The following is a 21,282-nucleotide window of genomic DNA, read 5'->3' on the forward strand; positions in this document are numbered from 1 at the left end:
ACATTAGGAATTCACATTAACAGAAGAGATAGAATGCCAAATCTTCAAGGAAGGCAAGGTTATCCGATGACAATTTCAAAATGAAAGATATTAAATGACAAATGATTTATGATATTTTGAAATGTTAAAAAAGATATGGTTTCCAGTTACATGGAGACATACTCTGGTATTCCATAGATCTCTTAAATATTATGTTGTAATATAACATTCTTAAGGCTACTACTGTACACATGTTGATTATTCATGCAAAATATTACTTATCAAAACACTTCTTGCAAAAAAACAAAATTTAATTCCATATTTTCTAAAATTATCTACTCTACTGAAATACAAACAGCAAAAAACAAGGTATCCTGAACTCTCCACACTTTGAATGATTATTCTAAAGTTGATCCAGAATTTTCACTCTAGATAAATGTACATTTAAGCTCCTAATAACTCACAGATAGGCCAGTTGCTTAAATGACATAATTAAAAACTTTACATAAAACTTCCAATTCTGGCCATGAAATAATAACAAGGACATCTCCTGTCCTTCCCCAGAAATCAACTAGAAAGTGGCATAGTGTCATTGCAGGACTGTGATGCCAGAGAGAAGGAAAATAAGCAATGAGAGTCCTACTATACCTGAAAACAATTACTGTACAGCAAACACAGGCAAGAGAAATCCAAAGAGTCTGACAGTCTCGATGACTTTAGGAGATGAAGATGCCCGTGGAAGCTGATATGGTTAGGAATTATGGGAGAGCTATGCAAAGAAAGAATTTCAGAGACCTAAACAAGTTTCCACCCAGACCATGCTGAGATTAGATGGCTTAGATTATAGGTAGATACTCTGTAAATACAGGCCAAAGATGATTACTGAGATTTAAATTGAACAACTCCCAGGGCTCACACAAGACAATAAAACTCTATCTTCAACCAGGCAGAGTAGACAGTCATCAATCGTCACTTTGGACATTCAATAGAAGTCCCAAAGGATCACATCTCAGGAGCAGAGTTTAACCCCAAGCAAAGGTTCTTCTAGATCAGGGTTTCTCAACCTTAACACTTCCTCAAGGTTTTTTGACATCTTGAGCTTTAGCTCAGTCATTCTTTGTTGTGGTGAGCTGTTCTGGCTTCTATCTACTAGAAGCCAGCAGCACCACTCCAGGTATGACAATCAAAAATGGCTCCCGACGTTGCTAAACATCCTCTGGGAAGCAAAATTACCCCCCAGTTGAAAACCACTATTTTAGACCCATTCTAGCAAAACTTTTTTAAGTCTTGAGAAAATGAAACTGCTCTACAAGTAACATAACCACCTGTCAGCCTCAAACTTCTGGGTTCGAGTGATCCTCCTGCCTCAGCTTTCCAAATAGCTGGGACTATAGGTATGCACCTACATGCCCAGCTAATGTTACTAATTTTTGAAGAGACAAGATCTTACTTTGTTGCCCAGGTTCATCTCAAGCTCCTGGCTTCAAGTAATGCTCCCATGCTGGCCTCCCAAAGTGCTTCAGAACCCTCCCAAAGTGCTTCTAAAAGGGTAAAATAAAAAATCAAGACACTCAACATGGTAACATTGAAAAGGTCCAGCATCCAATCAGAAATTACTACACATATCAAATATTAAGATCCATAAAGAGAAAAGTCAGCCAGTGGACAAGACCCAAAACTGAAATACTCAAATGTATAAGACCTATACACTGACAACTTCAAAACAATGCAGAGACAAATTAAAGAGCTAAATAAGGCTGGGCACAGTGGCTCATGCCTGTAGTCCCAGCACTCTGGGAGGCCAAGGCAGGCAGATCACCTGAGGTCAGGAGTTCAAGACCAGCCTGGCCAACATGGTGAAACCCTGTCTCTACTAAAAATACAAAAAAATTAGCTGGGCATGGTGGCACATGCCTGTAATCTCAGCTACTTGGGAGGCTGAAGCTGTAGTGACAGTCACTTGAACCCAGGAGGCAGACATTGCAGTGAGCCAAGATCATGCCACTGCACTCCAGTCTGGGTGACAGAATGAGATTCCATGTCAAAAAAAATAAAAATAAATAAAGAGTTAAACAAGTGAAGACATATATATGGTATTCATGGATCAGAAGATTCAATACTATTAAGATGTCAATTTTTCCTGAATTGATCTACAAATTCAACTCAATTCCATTCAAAACCACAGCAGGTTTGTGTGTGTGTGTGTGTGTGTGTGTGTGTGTGTGTGTGTGTGTGTGTGTGTGTGTGTGTGGTGGCAGGCACCTGTAGTCCCAGCTACTTGGGAGGCTGAGGCAGGAGAATGGCGTGAACCCGGGAGGTGGAGCTTACAGTGATCCGAGATGGCGCCACTACACTCCAGCCTGGGCGACAGAGCGAGGACTCCACATCAAAAAAAAAAAAGAAAAAAAAAAACAAGAACAAAGTTGAAGGACTTATACTACCTTATTTCAAGACTTACAATAAGCTTCACTCTAGCTACACTATAAGCCTTCACTATATGCTACAATAATTAAGTCAGTTGGGTATTGGCATCATAAGAGAAAACCGATCAAATAGATTCCAGAAGTAAACCCATATATAGTTAGTTGGTAAGGAATTCAGGAAAGAAAGGATAGTCATTTGAACAAATAGTGCTGAGAAAATAATTGTATACCCATAAAAAAAAAAGTTCATTCCTTACCTCGCACTAGATACAAAAATCAACTCAAAATTAATCAAAGATATAAAACCTAAAACATATGTAATAATTCTAAAAGAAAGCATAGGAAACATTCTTTGTATTCCAGGTTAGGCAAAGATTTCTTAGATAAAATATCAAAAGCATGATCCATAAAAGAAAAACTAAGAAACTGAACCTCATCAAAATTAAGTATTTCTGCTCTTCAAAAAGCTAAATGATCATCTCAATAGAGACAAAAGATTTGGCAAAATACAATAATCATTCAAGATCAAAACTTTCAACAAACTAAGAATACAGGGAACTTCCTCAACTTTATAAAGGCATCTACAAAATACAAATGTACTAGAGCTAATATTGTATTTAATGGTGAAAGATCGAATGCTTCCCTCTAAATCATGAAGAAGGCTCTCACCACATCCATCCAACATTATACTAAAGCTTCTAGCCAGGGCAATTAGGCAATTTAAAAAAATTAAAGGTATCCAGAGTGAATAGAAAGAAATAAAACTGTCTTTATTCACAGATAAGATGACCTTAAAACTGTTTTTATTCACAGATAACAAGATTTTATAGGTAGAAAATCCTAAGGGATCTACCAGAAAACAAAACAAAACAAAAAAAACTACCAGAACTAGTAAGTTCAGCAAGGCCACCAAACAGACGATCAATACACAAAAATCAATTGTATTTCTATATACTAACAATGAACAATCCAAAAACTTTTAAAATTTTCATTCACAATGGCATTGAAAAGAATACTTAAGAATAAGTGTTTTTTTAAAAAAACCTAGACTTGCTCTCTAAAAATTACAAAAGATGCTCATAATCATCAGTCACTACGGAAACGCAAATTAAAACCCACTAAGATACCATTGCACATCTATCAGAATGCCCTCTCCCCCACCAAAAAAAAAAAAACTGAACGTAATAGATGTTGAAGATGTGGAACAACTGGAATGTCCATAGGAATGTTATTTGTAATAACTAGAAACAACCCCATTGTCCACCAACAGGTGAATGGATAAACAAATTGTGGTATGTCCACACAATGTAATACTACTCAGAAATAAAATGAATAAACTACAGTAAGCCTTCACTTAACTTGGTCAACAGGTTCTTGGAAACTGACTTTAATGAAACAGCATTACAAGTTCCATGCCATTTCACTAAATGCTGATGAGAAAAAATAACCGGGTTTGTTATAAGTCAGTTTGCTTAAAGTCACAGTTTCCGAAAACCTATCTATGATGCCAAGTGAGGAACTTCTGTACTGCTACATAAACAACATGGCTCAGCCGGGCGCGGTGGCTCACACCTGTAATTCTAGCACTTTCGGAGACCAAGGCAGGCAGATCACTTGAGGCCATTCTACCATAAAGACACATACATGTGTATGTTCACTGCTGCACTATTCACAATAGCAAAGACATGGAATCAACCTAAATGCCTATCAATGGGAGACTGATCAAGGAAAATGTGGTACATACACACCAATAAATACTATGCAGCCATAAAAATGCATGAGATCATATCCTTTGCGGCAACATGGATGGAGCTGGAGGCCATTATCCTATGCAAACTAATCCAGAAACAGAAAACCAAACACACATATTCTCACTTATAAGTGGGAGCTAAACAATGAGAACACATGGACACAAAGAGGGGAACAACAGACACAAGGGATTACTCGACGGCGGAGAATGGGAGGAGGATCACAAAAATTACCTATCGGGTACTATGCTTATTACCTGGATGACAAAATAATCTGTATACCAAACCCCCATGACACACAGTTTACCTATATAACAAATCTGCACACGTACCACTGAAGCTAAATAAAAGTTTTTTAGAAAAACAGCATGCCCACTTAAATAAATCTACCCTAGAGACATACCTGCACATTTATGAAATAGCATAAGCACATTATTCATTGTACATAATTTATATTAACAATAATATCCATCAAGAGACTGAGTTAACAAATACACAACGTAGCATTTGCTACCTATAAAAAAGAACGAGAAAATCTCACGTATAGATAGATAGGGAATAATCCCCACACCTACTATTCCATGCACATAAGACGTATTTTTAAGTTATAAAAACAGGGTGCAAAACAGTGTCTATAATATACCACCTTTTATGCAGGATGGGGAGAGGATAAGAATCTACATACTTAGTTGCTTACATTTGCAAAAATAAAATAAAAATAGAAAAAAATAGCCAGAAAATAAAAATGACTACCAATAAGGAAAACATCTTAAAGGTAACTGGATGGGAGAGAGGCATCTCTGAGCTACATTTTTATGAAGAAAAAACAATTCCCAATAGTGAAAACAAACAAAAAAAATCTAATTGTATGCTGAATGGGTAACGGTAGCTTTAAGGCACAGTATTTTGACTGTATATCCTTAGTGAGATTAGTCTATCTCAAAAAGAACTGCCAGGAAATCTTGAACTTTTCATTAGAGTTGTTCATAGTAATGCTAATATTGCTGTTCTGAAACTATCTTATGTATGTTTAAGGTCAAAGCTAATAAGCAATTATGCTGATACTGCTAGGAACGAAGACTTTCTACAAGCGCAAGGATAAGAAATACAAATTTAAAATAAGAAAAATAGCAATATAAATTCACAATCTTTAAAAATACGTATTTCCTAATTGTTCCTGAAAGAAAAGAATGATATCGCAGTAGCTATAACCACCTCTAATGGCCTGGTTTTGGTCTTAATATACCTTCCCCTATTAGAAGTAACCAGAACCTTTGGAAAAATAGGCCTGTTCCGGGCTATTTATAACATAAGCCTGGGACATATTGAGTCAAAAAGAAAAAAGATTTTGAACACGAATGAGACAATGAAACTGGCTTAAAAGATCCAAAATCTTAAAAAATACTATTCCCTATATCCCAAAGAAAACATTGATTCTTACCATATCTATACCAAAAAGGCTGCTGTCATCCCAGATATCTGTTGAAATTGCTTCACCAATAAGTGTCATATCCTCTGTAAGCAATTCCAGAACTCTTATTATCACTTGTCTGCTACCTAGGAATACAAACAGAAAAAAGTAAAGGAGAAGAAGTTACTTAACTTTAAAATAATCAGCTGAATATCATATTGCTCAATTTTCTAGTTAGTCATGCTCCAACATTTTCTCTTTTTTCTTAATGTTCTTAGAACTGTAGAGAAATCACAATTTACAATCACACTGAAGGCTTCTGTTCCAGTCACAGTACTACTTTACTATATAACAAATCAAATACATTTATAATTGGAAAAGATATTGAAAGTAGCAATAATCTAACAAGTACTGTGAGATAGATTAAAATAATTTTTCGAATTTAAGGACCATCCATTTTACATGTAATATGTGACAAAGCACCAGAAGGGTTTAGAAAACGTATTCCAATAATTTCTACTTAGTACTAGAAGGCGTGAGCCTTCTCATAAATTATTATTTTCCCACACAGGAGTTGCCTGGGAAGCTAAGCTTGGACTGGAGCAACTAAAGGAATAAATGAACACGCTGACATTTGCTAAAGAAACTATTTGTACTCACCTTAAACTCAAAAAAACTTCCCAAAGTCACACCCACCAGAGCAACCTCCTTTCTCCACAGAGACAGAATAACAAAGACTCCACTTCCATTATCCTGTGTGAGATGAACATTCACACGAGACTTTCCCACCCCGCATCCCAAAGGTTAAGTTCTAATGAATCAAAGTAAAACAAACTACCAGATTGGAAGGATCTAGATTAATTTTTTCACTAGAACAGCTGGACCAAATTCTCTTACAAATCTCTTACGATATTGAACAGTTACAAATCATGCCATAATTTACCACAAAAGGGCAGGAGAACATCTAGTTTTTATGTACCAAGATATAGCTTTATAATTATCAATCTGACTTTTTAAAGCAAATTAAGGAAAGGTTAAATGCAAAATCATTAAAGTCTAAGACTGTTCTTCTCAGCTTACCAGACAGATAAACATATGTACTTTACGATGCCAAAGTTCAGATCTTTCTTCATTTCACATTATTAGTATATGAATTAATATATAGTTCCAGCTAGTAGAAGCACTTACTGAGTAAAAAGTATGAGTACAGTTTTCCTCAGGATAAAAAGATTTTAAATGTTTTCCAAATATATACCTTCCTGCTTCTTTCTCCTCCATCACCTCCAAGTGGCAAAAAATAGACATGGAACTTAAAGAACCATTAACTTGGAATATATATTTTTACTTTGCCAGTATAAAGTAAAAAGGGCAAAACTTGCTTATCTTATTTATATCCTGATGAGTTTATCAAACATTGAAAATGTATAGATTTTGAGAATAAAAATCATGACTGTTTTCTTTCTAAAACTTTCTTTACACCTTGCAAAATGCTAAAGTATTTAAAAGCATGGACTTTAGATTCAAAAGAATTGTGGTTCAAGTCCCTGCTTTTAGCCGTTTGACTTCAGGCAAGTTTCTAAACCACTCAAAAACTCAGCTTCATCCTTTGTAAAAATGGAGATAAAATTAGTTAACTACCAGTGAAAAAACAAAATGGGTTGATATGAAAAATACATGAAATAATGCACACAAAACCAAGTATGAAGGCAGAACCCAGTAGGGACACATGCTAACTGTTGTTTCATTACTAGACTCAGTAGACATCTGTCATATTGTTATTGCTGTTACCGTTGTTCAGTACAATTACAATTAAATGCCAGTGTATACTTCAGTAAACCTCTTCAAATTTTCCTAGTACATCTGAACAAAAATGGGATCTCAAAATATTTGCGGCTTTTTTAAGAAAAATTACTACAAAGGTAAGAATCCAGTTTTGGAGTTTTGTTTTTAACATGTTAAGTGGCTTAAGTAGCAAGAAATGAATGGGAAGAGTGAACAACTGACAGCTAATCAAAAAGTTTCCAAAGAGCAAAAGCCAAAGATTTTTTTATTCTGGTCTATTCATGCCAGTCCACCTTTTATACCTTATTCCAGTTGCTGTATGTTATCACTGCTCCAATTTAAAATAGCCATACAATCCAAAAAAAAAAAAGAAAAAATAGATGACACCAAGAATAAATGCAAAAAATAGATAAAAATTCTAAAAAAAAAAATAAGCGTGAAAGCCTGTGCCAATAAAAACTCATAAAATGGAAGGGCAAGCTGAATAGCCCTCCATGGCATCCACATTTAATTTAAAAATAATAAAGACCTTATTAGGTTTTTAGAAATTTATATCCCAAAAGATAAGTAAATACAGATTCCAAAGGCCCTAACATAGAAGAGAAAAAAAGGAAAATCCTAACGAAATACAAAACAGACACAAATTATATCAGAATTACGATTTCAAAAACAACTAACCTGTTCTTAAGAGAGGAACAGCTGATTCCAGAATGGAGACACAAAACTGGGGAAGACTGAGCTGCTGGAATTGCAGTTCCAATGTGTCTTCAGTTTCCAGCTCTGGCAGATCTATGTGTCCCATATCCAAAGGTGAATGAACGGATATCCTGGAGTTTACATGAGCATGACTACTACTTCCACTGCAAGATAAACAAATGATAAACCTTGCATACAGAAACAATCCCCAAACAGATTTACTGCATATCTGCTGCCTGGCATATTAGAAGCCTCATACAAGTCACAACTCTATTGCTTCATTCAACTCTGGTCAGATTTGTAGAAACTTTGACAAATTTACGAAATTAAATTCCATAAAGACGACTCAAGGCCAGGAGTGGTGGCTCATGCCTGTCATCCCAGCACTTTGGGAGGCCAAGGCAGGCAGATCACCTGAGGTCAGGAGTTCAAGACCAGCCTGGCCAATATGGTGAAACCCCATCTCTACTAAAAATACAAAAAAAAATTCACTGGGCATGGTGGCACACACCTGTAATCCCAGCTACTGGGGAGGCTGAGGCGGGAGAATCTTCTGAGCCCAGGAGGTAGACGTTGTAGTGAGCTGAGATAGCGCCACTGCACTCCAGCCTGGGCGACAGAGCAAGACTCCATCTCAAAAAAAAAAAAAAGACTCTAAATTGTAAATGAAGCCAAAAATGCATCTATATTCTGCTTGTCAGGCTGATATCTCAAAACATGTCAACATTCCTATAGTAGCAATCAATATTAGCACTGATAACCCATTCATTTCCAAAAGAAAACAAGCAGATTTATAGGAAAGCTCTTCTGTAATCAACGTGTAAAGACCAAACCAATAGTTCATACAGTTTCCTAGATTTTCTGAGTTTCACCACTGTTCTGAGTAAGCCAGTGTTAGTAAATGAAGGATGTTTCTAGAAAAACATCATGGGAAATGTATTACTTCATTTAGTACATTCGACATCATGTAGTGACTTCAAAAATGCACCCAAAAAAACAGAACATCCCATTGTCCTTGGCTTTCTTCATTAAAAAGTTCTTACCTCAGATGTAAAGTGCTGGAGTAAGGATTTAAAAAGTGTAGAAAGGCTAGAGCCTCACACTTACAAAGAGCCTCAAAATTTTGTCTTTTGATGTTATCCACAACTGAAGCTGGATCACAAGAGATATATTAATGCTATGGAACATTTAAATCTGCCCAAATTATAAACCAACTTTGTCGTTTCTTCAATTTCAAGATACCAAGCACCCCAAAATATGGAAACAACTCGGGCTTCTCTGTAACTCTGAAAGGAAGTTTCAGTGAGGAAGCTGTTCACTCAGGAGTGAAAACTTAGAAGCATGAAGCACACCAGAGAATGAGGCAGAAAGGCTTCAGGAGAAAGAGAAAAACATGGCTGAACAACCAACTACAATATAAGGACTAAGAGCATAGACTCTCCTATCATTTTATTTAACCCTAGCTCTGCTCTTTACCAACTGTTATGCTCTTAACCTCTCTAAACCTCAATGAGGATGATAATAATAATACTAATCCTATATATAATATCAATCCTATTCTAGGACAACTAAAGGAGACAAAGTATGCAAAGCACAGGGCATAACACCATACACACAGCAGGTATGAATTGGTATTAGCTTGTTAACAGTAGTAGCAGTATTGCAAGAAAATAATTAAGCCAACAGACCAATGCTTAACTTAGTGAACATTTTTTAGAATGACACTAAAGAGACTAATATGTTTCTAACACGTTTGCACCCAAGGATAAGGTAACATACAAATACCACACCAATCCTTTTAAGCAGAGTTGGTGTATGAAAATCTGGGTGCCAAGCACTGGGGGCCAAGCATGGTGACTCATGTCTGTAATCTCAGCACTTTACAAGGCCAAGATAGGAAGATCACTTGAGCCCAGGAGTTCGAGACCAGCCTGGGAAACATAGTGAGACCCCATCTCTACAAAAAATAAAAGGCTTAGCCAAGTGTGGTAGTGCACATCTGTGGTCCCAGCCACTCAGGAGGCTGAGGCGAAAGGATCACTTGAGCCCAGAAGTCAAGGCTATAATCGTGCCACTGCACTCCAGCCTAGGCAAGAGAGTGAGACCTTGTCTCAAAAAAAAAAAAAAGAAAAAGAAAAAAATCTGTATTTACACAAACAAATACCATAAACTGTTCACCTTGAAGGAGTCCTTATTTTATAAAATTCTCCAACCATTCCTTTTAACAGTAAACACTTATCCATTTGTTATAAGACTTACAAAAATATGTGTAAAATACTATCAACAATGTATCTATCATTTAAAGCTATGCTTTTAAACTTGATCATATTCCGTTTGCGGCTGGTAAAAACAATTTATTGGGTCAGAATCATTTCTTTTTTAATGAAATTGGAACTGAAAATATAGTTCAGTGTGTCAAATATAGCATCAGAATACTATTTTGTGAACATTTTGTTTTGGGGGACACATACACACACATATATACATAAACAGAGTATATGTTCAACTACTGAGCACTGAGTTGCGATGTAATATTTATCTGTCCTTACCGTGGATCATGGTCAAAAAAAGTATGAAGCCAGGGTTTAACACAAGGCCTATACCTGTGTTAATGTTTCAAAAAAAAAAAAAAAAAAAGGACAGAAAAATAATTATCTCCTTCTGAAATTAACACACACACAAGTTAACCGGCATTTCTAATTTCCCCAGAGACACTGCTAGCAGTCACCTAGAGGACGCTGCATCCCAGTCCTGGCCATCTCCTCTGGGTCGCTGGCCTGTGCGCCCAACCACAGAAGGCCGAGGGCTGCTGCTTCCTGGGGAAGGATTCTGGGAATGATGAGTACCTCTTGCTTCATGACAATAAGACAAAGAAGAATTTTGGGAAACTGTGTCTGGGGAAAAAAAGAAAAAATAAAATTATCCCTTAGTAGAAACAGACTTCTGACTATGTGGTATTTATGTATCATTCTTCCAAAAACATTAACAAATTAAGATAGTAGGAATCCTTCTACAGGGGTAAAAACAAAAGCAAAGATCAAACTTTTCTATAAGTATTCACTTAGCACATTTAGGTTTATATCTAACTGACTTGATTACATGGGACCTTCTAGTCAATGGCATTCAGTTACAACATTAGAGACTACCAAAGCAGAAAAACACTAGATCATGCACTCGTCTGCTTAAAACTCTCCAAGAATGGCTACCTCATACTGTACATAAAAATTAATTCAAAATGGATCAACAACCTAAATATAAAAGCTAAAGCCATAAAGCTCTTAGCGGAAAAAATAAATCTTCATGACCTTGAATTTGGCAATCGATTGTTAACTATGACATCGAAAGCACAAACAACCAAGGAACACACAGATAAGCTGGACTTCATCAAAATTTAAAACTTTGGTACACCAAGGGAACATTACAAGAAAGTGTTAAGATAACTTACAGAGTGGGAGGAAATACTGGCAAACCATATATCTGATAAGGGTTTAATTTTCAGAATATATAAGTAACCTAAAACCCAGCAATAAAGAAACCAGTCCAATTTTTAAAATGGGCAAAGAACTTTAATAAACATTTCTCCAAAGAAGATATATATGAACAAACAATAAGCACATAAAAAGTTATTAGAGATTCATTGGTCATTAATCATTAGGTCTTTAGAGAAATGCAAATCAAAACCATGAGATACAACTTCACATCTACTAGGATGACTACGATTATTTTTAAAAAAGAAAAAAATGAACAAGTTAGTGATGATGTGGAAAAACTGGAAGCTTTATATATTGCTGATAGAAATGTAAATGGTATAGCTGCTGTGGAAAATAGTTTGGCGATTCTCCAAAAAGCTAAAGATAGAATTTCCATATGACGCAGCAATTTCACTATTATTCACTAGGTATTACCCAAAAGAATTGAAACCAGGCACTGCACAGATACTTGCATGACAATGTTCACTGAAGCATTATTCACAACCGCCAAATGTGGGTACAACCCACATGTCCATCGACAAATGCATAGATGAATAAAATGTGGGATATACATGCAATGGAATATTATTCAGCCATATAAAGGAATGAAGTTCTGATACAAGCTACAATGTGGATGAAGCTTGAAAACATTACAAATAAACCAGACACAAAAGGACAAATACTGTATGATTCCTCTTAGATGAAGTACCTAGAATAGACAAAATCAGAGACAGAAAGTAAATTAGAGGTTACCAGCTTTGGGGAAAGGAAAAATGAGGAATCACTGCTTAATGATTAGAGTTTCTGTTTAAGATAATGAAGAGGTTTAGAAACAGATAGTGGTGATGGCTGCACAACAATGCGAATGTTATTAATGTCACTATATTGTATACTTAAAAATGTTTATAATGGCATATTTTATATTATACCTATTTTACCCCAATTTAAAAAAAGAATTAGGTAATAAAAGCATTTACAGTCAGAGAGAGGGGGAAAAAAAACTCTCCAAGAGCTTCTCACTACACTTCAAAGAAAATATAAAATCTTTAAAAAGATCTGCAAGCCCCAATATACTCTGGCCCCTAACTACCTCTCTGATGTCACCTCATTCTCCTCTTCTGCCCAGCTCACTGCAGTCCACTCTCATGGGCTTTATTTCAGTTGCTCAAGGACATCACCCTCAGTGCTAACTTTGAGGCCTGGCCTTCCCTGGAACACTCTTCTTGCAGCTCTTTGAGTGACGATTCCTTGTCACCCTTCAGGTCACCTCCTCTGAGGGACTTTCTCTGACTATCCTAAATGAAGCTATGTTTACCCAACCACATTGTGTCACATCACCCTTTTTATTTCCTTCAAGTACTTCTCCTTATCTCAAGCAGACTTGATTGTTTATCACCTGTCCCCAGCCTTTTAAAATAGAAGCTCATAAGGGCTTGGATCTTATTCGTTTGTTCAGTGTTATACTTCCCTAGAGGCTAGAATATCAGGGGCATAAAACAGGTAACAAATACATACTTATTAAATACGTTAACAATTCTTCAGAGATATCAACTTTTTAAATCAACATTGTAACTCTTTTTCTGTTGAAGTATGGGGTACCCAGACGTCCTCTATTACCAGTCATTTGTACAATGCCATACCCTCTAAGATCTAGAATAAAACCAAGGTAAAGCATAAATATTCAAGTAGCACAGGATCAGTGAAACTCCCAATGAAATAGGGATTAACTATGAAACACGATGACAAATGACTATAATATTTGACTTTCGATGCAGGTTGCATTAAGCACACAAAAATCCTAAATGGTACTGTTTTGTCGAAGCCAGGCTGGTACTCTATTTGGCCATTAGGTGGCGCTTTTTCTCTGAAAAGTCTCACATTGCTGTAACACTTGACTACATCACAAGTTGCATAAAAATACTTTTCATAAAATTCAAATCAATATTTTTCAAACAAAACAATGTATTAACACTATATGTAACTTGCTAAATTGTCCAAAGTCCTACATGAATAGCCATACCAAATATCCGAGTCACTACGTCCCAACAACACTATATAGAATCTCTGCAAGTTTGGGAGAAAAAAGAAAAACACCTTGTAAATCTCTCTTATCCAGAAAAAAAAAAAAAAAGCCTCAAGAGATCATGGCAGTTTCTGTCATTCACGCAATCTGTAAAGATAATCATTTGAATACATTTAGGAGTGGGGAGTTTATGTTGTGAAAATGCGTACACAATAAACCCTAACAGTAACTATAATGGAAGATTCCCAGAAGAATCTACAAATAACACCAGTGGCTAATGAACAGATAAAAATAAATACCGTGTTTATTGGAGAAAAAACCTGGATCTCGGTGAAAGTTAAGTCTGTTTCTTAAATACATGCACAGCTGCTGCAGGCAGGACACTGACTGTAATGCCAGGCGATGCTTTCCATCTCCTCCAAAGGCCAGTTTCAACAGAGATAAAAGGCTCTGAAATCAAGAAGAGCCGTGAAAATGATTAAGGGAACAAAGAGCTCAACTTCAAAGCAGAATATGGAGCTTAAGTAAGTAAGCCTAAGTGAATAATCAAGAGAAAATAAGTTGCCAAATATTTGTAAGACATAAGAAACTGAAATGGGCAAATATGACTTGGCATAAAGCAAGGAGATGGGTCAAAATAAAATAAGACAACAACATTTAAATAGAATAGTCAGTGTTTCCTATTTCTAAAATCTGTTAGTTGAGTAACCATTCTGAGAGAAGACAGAAATTATTCCCCACTCAGGACATTACATTACAGAGAACATTTTAAAAATCACAGCAAGCCCTTTTCATCTCAAGCATCTAAACCATTTAACCACATTTTAGTAATTAACAGCTTTCCTCTGCGATCATTTGCCAGCTTTGATCCTAGGTATTAACAGTTGGCACCCACTGGAGTCCATTTCAGCCCTGGGAGTGTGGAGCGAGAATGCTGAGCCATTACTGGCTGCTGTGAAGATGCTGCAATTCCCCACCCTGGATCCCTCTCTCTCTACTATATAAGCAATAAACTAGAAAAAAAGAAAAGAATCCATCTGTGTTACTCACCGCTACTGTATTTTCCCAGCATGTAGCACTGTGCGTTAAATAAACGAGATACTCAAGAAGCAATGCTATTCTTACTTTTAATAAGGGCTCCTGCACAACCTCAATGTCCGAAGTCTACTCTACCATTTAGGTGATCCATAAATGGTAACTCAAGGTGGCCAAACTGGACCGCAAGTGTCAAATGAAACTACTACTATTGGAAGAACTATATCCACCCAAGTTAGCGAATAAGTGCTTTACATAGCCAAATACTTCACTTTTTAAAAACATGAGTACAAAGTTCCTTCCCAAGAACTCCTACTCTGCAAAATTTGCTTTATTGCAAAAAGTTCTCTAGTTCAAAATCTAAAACAATTACAGAGGGCACTGACCTGAACAATTTTTGGCCTTTGAAGGAAAATCTCAGCAGGAAAATCTTGCATGATAACATCCTTCAATAGTTCACAGGTGTTCCAGATTAAAGTGTGGTTACTACTTCTTAAAGAGCTACAAAACATAGCGTTAATCATTTTTAAGAAGAGTTCATCTATTCCAGATTCTAAGTAGCCTACTGACACAATGACTCCATTAACAATCTTTTGGGTCTCAGCTGAGATATCACTTCTCCAGAAAAGCCTTCCTAGATCTTTTCCCTAACCAATAAACAACTCTAGGGCAGTGCTTCTTCCGTTTGTCCATTATTTGTGATATTGTAACTGCCTGTTGATTTTGCATTCCCCACTAGACCCTCTCAAGAGCAGGAACGACATCATACTAAACACTGTACCCTCAGAGATTATCATAAGTCTGCAAAATGAGTTCAATGAGGTCAAAGAGCACACAATTCTAGGAAATCTGCCAAATAAATTAAGAAATGAGACAGAACAAAAGTACAGAGGCAAATTCTAAGAATTAAAGTCCTTACTGATCTTCCCCACTCAAGGTGAATCAGATTAGGACTCCCCTCTTATCCCATACGGAGGATACCTATCAACTTCTGCCCACCTAGGATTGGCAGTTGTTCACTCCCCACCCCAAAAAAATCACACCCCTTCTCTCAGCCCAGTTCCATTACACTATCCACCATTCACTATCTAGAGGCATGCATTAGAAATTATCGCCATCTCTGCCTTTGGGACTGACTCAAAGCTGAGAGATCATACAACCTCCTAACCCTTTCCCATGTGCACTTTGCCTCTTGAATATGTTGTTCCAAGAGAATTCATGTCATTATTAAAAATCATTTAACGGCATCCACCTGTAATCTGGACTTAGCCCTAGTAAATTGGTCTTTATTTTCCAGATTTATACCCCAAAAAAGCAGATAACTCATGTATTGTGGCATTTATGAAACTGCACAAAGTGAATCTGGACATTAAAATACTCTCTAAATTTCTATATATCAGCTATTTACTCTTGTGGGTAGCAATCAATTAACAGTCATTACATTAGATTGGATCAGTGGTACCCAACCTTATCCATATGGTTTAATTTGTCTCCTAACGAAGCCCAAATTTTGAAATATATTCTGCCAAAAAGACTACATTTATGTTTAATTTTCCATTTTTATTAATCAAGGGCATAAGCAACGGCCAATAAGAGAATCTGGCCAATAAGAGAAAACTCCTGTCATCAAGGACTACACAAGAGTCCAACCACAAAAAGAAACGTGGGCCAAATGCAGTGGCTCACACCTGTAATCTCAGCACTTTGAGAGGCCAAGAGGGGCGGATCACTTGAGATTAAGAGTTGAAGACCAGCTTGGCCAACGTGGGGAAACCCCATCTCTACTAAAAATACAAAAATTAGCTCAGCGTGGTGGTGCGTGCCTGTAATTCCAGCTACTCAGGAGGCTGTGGCACAAGAATCGCTTGAACCCAGGAGGCGGAGGTTGCACTGAGCCAGATGGTGCCATTGCACTCCAGCCTGGGTGACAGAGTGAGACTCTGTCTCAAAAATAAATAAATAAATAAAAGAAACTTGATGTGTAGATTGATTAAAAGCAAATAGGAATTTTTTTCTGGCTAGCTTTTTGAAAAATAAAAATCATTTAAATATGACCATTACTACCTTTCACTGCCACTAGTATCTTTTCCTGGTAAAACATATCGTAATAACTATCAAACTTAATGACTATAAGTGAACAAAAATAACTGAAAATACATCAAGCACCGTACCTTTCATTAGAGGAGAGGACATGTCTGTCTGTGGTGGTCAGGGGTAGCCAAGGAAATGTAGAAAACTTCAAGCACTTCACAGTCTGATTTACTGTCAATGAAAGAGCAAATCTTATGGTATCAAAGAATAAAGAGATGACAGATTCACAATGTTAAGAGTAAGTTTTCCCTTTAAAACAAGTCCCAAAATAAAGGCTACATCTTACAGTAACCTAAAATATACCAAACAAGGTCAGCTGCAAATTTGTTCTATCACAGGATAAATAAAAGAGTTCTCTTTTCATAATTTAAACAGAACTCATATGATATCAAAATAAGTATTAGAAGAAGAGCATTAAACACAATCCAATACAGACTGACATATGAAGTTTCCATTAAATTTTCTGTTTTACTCTGTGGCTGACCAGAACATCAAACTTAAATTCAACATAAAAGGAACTGACATTTAGGGAAAACCTTAACTTTTCAAAATTAAAAATGATAAAACATAATGATATACCGTATCTAGCCATGTTCAAATATCCTATATGGTGTCAGGTGTTTTAAACCTGTGTGAAGATGACTTGAAGACCGTAAGGTCAAAAAACAAGTATCAGTGTTCAAACAAGATTAAAAGAAATCTGAGAAAGCAACAGTTTTAAACTATCCCCATGCAAGTTATTTTTAACAGATCTTATATAGTACAAGTTAAGGTGGCAACACTGAGAAATAGCATCTACATAAGTCCTTCCAAATGGCAGTCTTTCTGCCAAGTGCTTTGAAAAGAGCATGGAATCGCTAAATGTGGATAGCAGTATTATTAAATTCCCAAACACAGCACAGTTACTTCTTTCAAAATTGCTAACATAAAAGCAGGATTTACTTTCTAAGGAAATAAGGAGAGGTGGGTGGAGGGAAGGACAGGCTTACACCACACAGTAAAAATGTGTCCAAAATAAGCCAGACCCTCAATCAAGACAAACTGCAACTCACATAAAAGTGTAACAATCTCAATCCCCCTTAATGTTTTCATTGGCTTCATTCAGACACCCATCCTTTACCAACCCTAGAGATTCCCCCTCCCTTCAGATGTCTCTCATCTTGATGGAATTAAGCCTCTCAGCCATCTGGCCTCAAAAACAAAGCTTGCTAAAAGCCTAACAATGAATGAAAAGGTAAAGTATTCTAATGGCTTAACAAGTTTTCAGTTCTTTCTTGTTATTCCACCTGTGAGTTTCCATGAAAGCTTTTTAATAACAGAGGCTTCCAAATGGAGTTCATTTGAATATGTGACATCAGCAGATATACTCTTGAACATATCCTTTTCAACTTAACTGTGCAGGCAAGAAAATGGTAAGTACGCGATTACTTAACTACTTCCTAACTGCCTCACCAAGGACAAAGTTTTCAACCTTTCTAATCTCAGTGTCTTTATTAGTAAAATGTGGTCACTAATAATACCAATCTCAAAGACACTCCAGGAGGATTCATTCATTCCTTCAAAGAATATATACTGAGTGCCTAATACATTTTTTGGTATTGTTCCAGACACTGAAAATAATGCAATGTTCACGGCTATTATCAAACTTAAAACAAAAATAATAAAAAATAATGTGTCAGGAAGAAAACTACACATAGGAAGTGATCACTGGCTAGAATCACCAGGAAGGTCTCTGATGAGGTGGCATGTGAGCTAAGGCTGAACACAGCCAGATACAAAAAGATGGAGATGAGATTCCAGATTCCAGAAGCCGGGTTCTAAATCAGAACTTTTTAATTAACTGGGTGTTGAGGAAATGGGAAAAGAAACTAAAATGATCTTCAGCCTCTGGCTGGCGTAACTGGATAGATGGGGCCATCGTTAAGCTGGAGAACAAATGAGATGACATGTGTAGTGCAGGCCACAATGCCTCAAAAAACTCATGTTCATTCAGTACGACATACTACTGCCATTAATACCATCCATCTACACAGTTGTTCAAATATGGTTAGAATAACACAAAATTTTATCATTTCTACTCGATATCCTAAACTAACTTGAAACAACTAAAACATTTAATGGTAGTTTGGTGCTGAAACATTCAAGTTTAGTAAAAATACATCTTCACAATAACGAAGAAAGTACATTAATTTTCAACTTCCCAAGTCAACAGGATTTACTTCCCGACATATACACACCCACTGGTCGTAGCGGCACTTCCATCTGCTGGAAATTACTTTTGTCTTGGGGAAAATATCCTGTTAAGATTTCAGGGTTTTTTGACAATTCTGAAAAGGAAATAAACATTACTGTATTCTCGATTCCTTATTTGCTACAAGTGAAACTTACTTTCTTTAAATGGTAATGTTTTCTCTTAAGTATTGGAATCATTTTAAAAATTAAAAAAAAGTCCAGTTTTTTTTCTGAATGATCTATCTTCCCAAAGAGGAAAAAATGTGCACATTGAGCCCACTTCCAGTTAAGAAGCTTTTTCCCTCTCACTTTTACTGTTAGCCAAACACAGTTATTTGTTAGAATGTACACGACGAATCTGCTACAAAGTATTCAAGGACTATCCCTCTCTACTTCCTAATCCATCTCCCTCTCCCTTGACTCCAATTATATAGTTCCTGATCACTTCAATTTTCATTCATACCTTAAAAAGAAAGTTGTCAAAAACAAAGGAGTCAAATATTATCCTTCAATACCTTTACAATTCCCTGTAACATGCGATTATATGTTCAGCAGTTCAGCTGCAATGAAAATGAGGAAAAGGCTAAAACTATAGTTTGTAATTTTAAGTTTTCATGGCAATAGTTCCCAACACTAATAAAGAAAAATAACATTTAGCCCTAAACCATTCCTCTACTTTCACCCGCAAGGAATCAGATTAAAAATTCACAGTGTAAGACTCTACTTTATTTGTGATGTCTTAGAAACTGTAAAATACATTTTTAAAAAGCACAGGTTTGGGAGCCAGATAAAGCAATGTTAGAATCCTGCATCTGCTACAGGTTAGAAAACTTGGTACTGGGGGGCAAGTTACTTTATACTTTTATTCTCAGCTATAGAGTAAGACTAATAACATCTCAGTCAAAGGGCTGCTTTAAGATTTAACAAGATGATGTGTTTAAATCAATGTATTCAATGCCCCACAACAAAACTGAATAAATGACAGCGGCTATTGTTGTTGTGAACCGCAGTACCCACAGCTGAAGCTGTAACAGTACTGGCAGAGAAGAAAATATGGTCTAACAGGTTAAGCATCAAAACTTTTTTTTTTTTTTTTTACTTTTACTACTCAGTCACATAAATTGCATGAAGATGTTTTTCTTCAAATCAATTCAAATGCATTCCCTGTGCAAGGCACTATACTAGGCATTAACAACAACACAACAGCAGCAGCACAGCAGCCAACAGCCACATTTCATACATGCTCGGCCCTGTGCTTAGCACTTTACAGACATTGTCTCATTTAATCTCATGACAATTCTATGAGAAAGTGTTCTTTTTTTTTTTTTTTGAGATGGAGTCTCGCTCTGTCACCCAGGCTGGAGTGCAATGGAGTGATCTCAGCTCACCGTTGCAACCTCCACCTCCTGGGTTCAAGTGATTCTCCTGCCTCAGCCTCCCTACTAGCTGGGATTACAGGCGCCCGCCACTATGTCCGGCTAATTTTTGTATTGTATTTTTAGTAGTGACGGGGCACCATGTTGGTCAGGCTGGTCTTGAACTTCTGACCACCTGCCTCGGCTTCCCAAAGTGCTGGGATTACAGGCGTGAGCCACCATGCCCAGCCCGGTGTTCTTTCTTATTATCCCAGTCTTTGAATGAGAAAACTGAAGCCTGGAAGGGTTAATTACCTTAGCCAAGGTCACACAACTAGCAGCAGAACTGAGACTTAAATCCATGTCTCTTTGACTTGGATTTCAACAAGTATATCATGATGGACTGCAGCATATAAAAATACTTGCATTATGTCGTTTTGATTGGTCCCCACAACAAGATCATGAGCTAGGACAGATATCATTATACTCCAATATGACGAACAAGGTCAAAAATACAAATATAAAGCACTAAGAACAATGAGCACTCATGTGCTCAATAAAAATACGTTGTTATTGTCAAAAAAATAATCTGTCAAACTGGTCTCATAAAAGCAAAGTCACTGGCATCCTTTAGGCCTGACCCAAAAAGCAATTAATGCAAATGTACCATCCTTTGACTAACAGTAGAGGAGGGGAAAAAGGTCAAAATCATGCAAGTTAACACAAGAAAAATAAGTTTGAGGGAGGTGGGAGAAATCCTTTTTAAAAAAATCTAATCTCCCTTTCCTTAAAATTTACCATTAGAATTAATATATTTATATTTAACAGATTCCAAAGAGTTACCAGTTTGATTGGTTTGGTATGACGCAGAAGATAGTGCAGGAACTTCCGAAGGAAGAATAAAAAGTCCATCCAGAATGCCATCAATTTCAGCCTGCAGATTTGGCTCCACATTAGACCGAAGCTTAGATAAGAACTCTACTGCACCAACGTCAACCAAATGTTGGACTGCTGGGGGATACTAAAATAAGAAGAGG

At 36.6% G+C, this 21,282-nt stretch overlaps 1 protein-coding gene across 4 annotated transcripts in view; it reads right to left on the minus strand.

The window, feature by feature from the left end:
* RTTN (rotatin) overlaps nt 1–21,282 on the minus strand; it is a 287,438-nt gene that overhangs the window by 180,883 nt on the left and 85,273 nt on the right. For all 4 annotated transcript variants that reach the window (XM_055368332.1, XM_019014234.4, XM_055368333.2 and 1 more), the window contains exons 3-10: nt 21,089–21,266; nt 18,896–18,985; nt 16,739–16,829; nt 14,954–15,068; nt 13,832–13,982; nt 10,768–10,933; nt 8,022–8,203; nt 5,592–5,707 (exon numbers count right to left, since the gene is read on the minus strand). In XM_055368332.1, coding sequence (XP_055224307.1) covers nt 5,592–5,707; nt 8,022–8,203; nt 10,768–10,933; nt 13,832–13,982; nt 14,954–15,068; nt 16,739–16,829; nt 18,896–18,985; nt 21,089–21,266 — 1,089 coding nt within the window. The remainder of the gene's footprint in view (nt 1–5,591; nt 5,708–8,021; nt 8,204–10,767; nt 10,934–13,831; nt 13,983–14,953; nt 15,069–16,738; nt 16,830–18,895; nt 18,986–21,088; nt 21,267–21,282) is intronic.

The sequence above is a fragment of the Gorilla gorilla genome, chromosome 17 (genome assembly GCF_029281585.2).
Source record: "Gorilla gorilla gorilla isolate KB3781 chromosome 17, NHGRI_mGorGor1-v2.1_pri, whole genome shotgun sequence".
Classification (NCBI taxonomy): Eukaryota; Metazoa; Chordata; class Mammalia; order Primates; family Hominidae; genus Gorilla; species Gorilla gorilla.